The sequence below is a fragment of the Anastrepha obliqua genome, chromosome 5 (genome assembly GCF_027943255.1).
Source record: "Anastrepha obliqua isolate idAnaObli1 chromosome 5, idAnaObli1_1.0, whole genome shotgun sequence".
Taxonomy (NCBI): Eukaryota; Metazoa; Arthropoda; class Insecta; order Diptera; family Tephritidae; genus Anastrepha; species Anastrepha obliqua.
Window position 1 is genome coordinate 120775341 of NC_072896.1, and position 5940 is coordinate 120781280.

The 5940-nt window shown below is 41.5% G+C and overlaps 1 protein-coding gene across 1 annotated transcript; it reads left to right on the forward strand.

Annotated features, from left to right (window-relative positions):
- Nucleotides 1–927: 927 nt before the first annotated feature.
- LOC129248954 (cilia- and flagella-associated protein 251) lies at nt 928–1860 on the forward strand. The gene has a single exon (XM_054888563.1). It carries the CDS (start codon nt 928–930, stop codon nt 1858–1860), a length of 933 nt encoding a protein of 310 aa, XP_054744538.1.
- Nucleotides 1861–5940: the final 4080 nt, after the last annotated feature.

The window sequence follows — 5940 nt, forward strand, 5'->3', positions numbered from 1 at the left end:
TTAGCTTCAAATGAATGTCGACTGTTCAACACAGTTCGTCCCTTTCTTTTTTTTCTCTAACTAAATGCGCCATGGCATATTGGACAGGTAGTAGCCAAGGCGAATCTGTTAAAGGTGGTGTTAATAAATCTTTCGCCGTGCCCATGTGGCTGTCAGCTCAGAACGCAACAAGGCGAATTCATTATTTGTTTTCTAGTTTCACAATACTTTGCTTTGACAAACAGACGTCTACGACAACATTGTTGTTGGTCTAGTGCCACCACCTTTAATGAATGCGCCTTGGTAGCAGGAGTAGTCAGCTACTCTGATTTAATTTTTTTCTATTTATTTGCTCTCTAAATTTTCAAATTTTGTTTAAATTACTCTAAGCTGTCAATCTTTGCGCATGGATTCATTCAGTAGAGTCTCCAATTTGATCACAAAAATATGCGAATACATACAAAATTAGCAAAAAATTGTACATTTTCCTTACTTTTCCTTTCAAGCCAATTCATACTTTTTTTAATGCAAAGCTATTTCCTTGTGCAATAAAACAATCGACTGCTGAAAACCAATGAAGCGCATAGGGAACCATAACTTTACCGCCCCGTTAGCATAGTGACCGCAGGCTGCAGCTTCATGGCCAATTGGATTTTTCAATTAGCAAAGTGACAAGTTGCTGGTATGTGGAAATCGTAATAACATCCATGGGTGGCAACTGTTGGTGAGGCTTACGAGCGTCTGAAGTAGGCACTGGAAAATTGCTAAATGCTTAACATAAAAAGACTCTTTACTGCCCGCTACGCGTGCACTGTAGTTTCGGCGCAGCATTGGAACGGTTACAGTGAGGAACGGACAACGAGCAAGCATTTGTGCGAGAAAAACCGAGCGAGCCAATTGGAGTACGGATCGGAGGTTACGGCCTGCCGTGCATGAATATTACCAACCATGGGTTTGCGCATCAGAGAGCATTCGCCATGGACATGGACGCACCTTAGCATTGGATGCGTTTTTATGCTGGGTTGCGCTTTGTTGTTTGTCGAGAATTCACCTGCGCTAGCCGCATTGGTGGCACAGTCAGATGGCGCAGTTGCAATTAGCGCCAGAATACAGCCCAACTTGAATGATTTGGAAGTAGCCGCTTCAGAGAAGCATGAGAAACATGAGGATGAAAAGAAGGAAGAGGAAGAAGAGGCGGAAGAGGAGGAGGAAAAGGAGGAATCGTATGAGGAAAAATCTGAAGAGGAGAAGCACAGTGAACATAAGAAAAAGAAAGGTGAAAAGGGCAAGAAGGGGCATAAAGAGGAGGAGCACCACGAGAAGGGCGAAAAGGGCCATCACGATAAGGAGGGTAAAAAGGGTGAGAAAGAAGAGGAGGAGGGACATGAGAAAAAACACAAAAAAGACGAAGGTCACCATAAGAAACATAAGAAAGCGAAAAAGGGTGAAAAGGGACATGAATTTGAAGATCACGGCTCATATAAGAAGGGCCATTCCATTAAGGGTAAACATCACGTACACAAGTTAAACGAGGATAAGAAAGAGAAAAAATACTACGACGAACACCATGACGAGGGTGAAGAGGAGAAACATGGCGGTTTCAAGGAAGAGAAAAAACATAAAAAAGGCAGTCATCATAAAAAGGGCGGACACAAGAAGAGCGCACACGAAGACGAATATGACAAGAAGGGGCACAGTAAGAAAGGTCACAAACATAAGGGGCACAAGGGTCACAAGAAGGAGCATGAGGAGAAAAAGAAGTGGGCCGAAGAGCATGCGGGCGACAAAAAGAAGGGGGAGGAAGAGAAAAAGAAGTGGAAAAAGTCGGAGAAGAAGGAGAGCAGCAGTGGTGGTGGTGGCGGCCATGGACACGATTGGTAAACGAGAGGCGATGTTGGCTGCTTTGATTAGCTGTGGTGTTAAATGTACGAGTGTTAGTAAATTTTAATCGGTGTTGGTAGCGTAAATAGTTATTTTTTATTGCTATACATAAATTTTGTAACTTTGCATAGCCAACGCAGGCAACGTAATGAGATGTTCAAAAAGTCCATTCCTAAAAGCTTTTATTTAATAAATGGTTACAGTTACAGTTCATTTGAGAAATGTTTTTTCTTTTATTAAATTTGGGAAATGTTGAACCTTTTGTTGGCTATAAAAGAGTGGATGGATTTTAAATGTGTCATACTATAATTCCTGTTGAATGGCTGCTTGGATTCAGCAGATCAACTACCTGCGTCCTTACAGGTGTTATAACGAGCCACTGCACCCAAGAATGGAGGTACCTCACAATGACTTATGCAGTAGTTGTGGAGATGAAGAAGAATTTGAGTCAGTACAACACCTCCTCTGTAAGTCCCTTGCTCTTCAAAGACGCCGTCCCAAATATCTTGGCGATTATTTCTTATTTATTTATTTCTTTTATTTATTTCTTTTATTTGAATTTTTTATGTTTTTTTTTATTTGTCTTTTCTTTTTTATGGAGGTGGCAAAAAGCATTGAAAACCGAAAAGTGTGAAACTTGTCTTTCGACTTACCCACTAAAAACCTACTGCGGCTCCGTTTCGCTCCCGTGCGACAACCGTTAAGTATATCTTCACGGGAGGAGGGGAGGGGCGTATTGCCTCTTCATGAAGATCTGCGCTGTTGTTCAGCTCGACACAGTTTGCTGATTACTATTTTTGCCATATGTATTACTGACAGTGGCTCAATGTTCTTCTGAGTCAAGCATAATATCCCCTAGGCCGCTAACCATTATTGGCTTCCCTAACTAAATACCCAATTCTTCCCTTCCCGAACTCAAAACGAGGGCAGACAAAGAAAATATGCCCTGCGTCTTCAACTAAGTCTAGTACGGGTCGTCCTCTGCAGATAAAATTTAAATCATCCATGCCCACTAAGCACTTGGGTCAGGTAGAAGTCTATCGGCCCGTATTTTCGATTTATCCATTTCGAGATATTCGGAATCAATTGATAAGTCCATCGTCCGTTCATATAGTTCTTCTACTCCTCCTACGGATGCTTCGCTCCCGTTCAGTCTTTCGGTTTATCCGCTGTGCTGGATCTGCTCAGCGATTTTTTACTCCAGGGAATTTGAATGCAAGCAGCTTAATTGGTAGCACATCGCGATGAGTACTACAGCATCCTTCAATGCGGCGTGGAATGCGGGGCATACTCTGCGGACGCATAGCCGGCATATTGATTTAATGCCTTTCATGTCTGAGCTGCAGTTTGGTGCTGCTATCCAGGTCGGTACAGCATACAGTAAGATAGATGATACCATACTGCTAAGTAGTTTTCTAGCAGCCTGCTTAGGACCTCTCATCTGCATCATAATCCGGGTAAATGCAGTAACAGCCTTCTCTGCTTTACCGCTGGTGTATATTAGGGGCTGTTTAAAGCTCATTCCTGAGGTCAATCATTACTCCAAGATATTTGATGAATAGATTAAGCTCCAGTGCGTGGTCATCTACTGTAAGATTTCCCGTTTCAACTATTTTCCTGCTACTGATAAGATAAAAACCTGTAGGTGCATCCATTTGTAGGACAACATCAAGACGCACATCGCAAATTGGCGAAACACTGTACAGGGTGGTGCATATAGGTGCAACTATTTGAAGACAACATCAGGACCCACATCTGCAAATTGGAAAAAAAACTTTGTCAAATATCTGACAAAGGATAAAAAGTATGTACAGGGTGGTCCATGTAGCGGCTTATACAAAAAAGTGCGTGTAGCGTAGTACACATAACAGAAGTGAAACTTTCAAGGCAGACAAAGAAAGAGGGAGCGACCCGAGAGAGAGTGAGAGAGAGAGAGAATATATATCCAAATAAATTCACAACATTTAGAATACAAATAGACAAAATTTACAAAACACGGAGAAGGGTCGAACGGTGTAGGTTTATCACTACTCTGAGCGTTTATCACCCGCACAAACGCAGCGATTCCAGGACCGCAGAAACGGCACAAATTACCGCAAGGCAATAGTAATAAATCCGACGCCGGAATGGATAGCACTTTATAGTACGCACATGCACTAGCCGGGAAACGGAAATAAGCGCCAAAAAGTAGGCACCAAGAAAAAAAAAACACTAAAAAAATTGGGACCAGAAAACGCCCCAAACAGTAGGCACCAAAATATATTTCCTACAAGTTTACACCAACAAACAAGCGCCAAAAAGTACGCAGTGTTATTTCTCACTAGAAATAAGCAACCACAAGGAAAAACTCAGGAAAAGTAGCCTAAAGTGTATCTAAGATATATATGAGGTATAGCTCTCTCTCTCCTTTTCCTATACGTTATATCTTTTTCTCTCTCGTGGAACGAAAATGCCCAAAATGTTGCATGGCTTTGAAATTTTACTCTCCATTCTCGACGCCTAAGAAGTTTCACTTCAAAAATCACCTTGTTTCTATATATTTTTGGTTTATTCGAAAGAACGAATTATTTTCCATTATTTATGGAACACGATTTCATACATGTGGCTGCCTCAATTGGCTCGCACTAGCGCTTCCTTTTAACCTACACAGATTTCCAAAAGCTTCCCAGAGTCAGAAAAATTTACTCTGGTTCTACCTCACGAAGGGCTAGGATAACATTGGCGCTCCACAAAAAAAGACTAAATCCCTTAAATCCTACCACCGAAGTGGCCAATTGACATCGCCGAGACGGCTCGTTTATGAGTACGGCGCGGAAAAGGTCGTTTGTGGTATGGACTGTGTGGCATGGCGTGCCATCCTGCTGAAACCAAAGATCGCCCAAGTCCATGTCTTCGATTTTCGATTTCATCGTTGACCGGAATAGCATTTCCCGTAGCACTTTGAAGAAAAAATGGACTAATGATGCCACCGCTCCGAAATCCGCACCCAATGGTAATGGTAATAGTTGCACGGGTTAGGCTAAGGCCTTTATACACTGCGATCAGATTGATGTATTGTGCGCCCCTAACTACGTAATTATAATATTTAGTATACCGAGAAATCGAACCAGCTGCTTGGGAGGGATCAATTGCAGGTCTTCCTCCTCTAGTAGGTACGAGCCCAGGATTCTGTGTCTCCTGTGGCCGAATGCCTCACAGTTGCTGATTAAGTGTTCCATAGATTTCTCTTCATCACAGCAGCACCTGCATGATCTTGTACTAGATAACCCTATTGTGTTAAAGTGTTTATTACACGCAAAGTGATTTGTAAGTGCTCCACAGAGTAAACTGAGGCCATTTTTAGTCTAGTTAAGGCAGATTTTGCTCTGTTGGCATTGAAGTTCAAAAACTTTTTGGAGTGATTCCAGTGTTCCCTGATTTTTGTTTGGATCCATTTTTTGGTTTCCTGTTTTATATTATTTTTGTTAAAGCCGAAAAATGGGATTGGTTCAATAAATAGCCCTTCTGCCCCCTTTTTGGCATAAAAGTCTGCCTTCTCGTTTCCTTCATATTCTAGTACCCAAATCAGTGAGACCTCATTATGAGCGGTCAGTTTGTTGAGTGCATTGTTACACTTTATTAGGACTTTTGACTTGAATGTGAAGCTATTCAAGGCTTTGAGAGCCGATTGACTGCCTGAAAGTATTTTAGTTTTTACTTTCTCGAACCCTCTATCCAAAATATGATTTCCACTGTTTCCATTATGGCGAAGAGCTCCGCATAGAAAATAAATCCGCATCTAACCGCCACTCTCTGAGGATGCATTCTCCTTGATCGTGTGCGGGTTTTCCGATTTTTTTCAATCAACGCACTCTCTGGGGTACATAATATTGAATTTAGAAAGAAGTAGGAAAAGCATAAAGTGATTAGGAGATTTTCTGTCGAAATAACCAAAAAACAATACAATTTATGGACAACTGCACCATACCAGTTGAGTAAACTTTTTTCTAGCAACTTCCAAACATCTTTTCAAGTTTCCCCCTTAATTGTTTTCAACTACACACAAACAAATTGAAAATATTCATAACCTTTATTCACACA

Coding starts and splice junctions, on each gene's coding strand:
- LOC129248954 (XM_054888563.1), top strand. CDS start 928: ATGGGTTTGCGCATCAGAGAGCATTCGCCATGGACATGGACGCACCTT.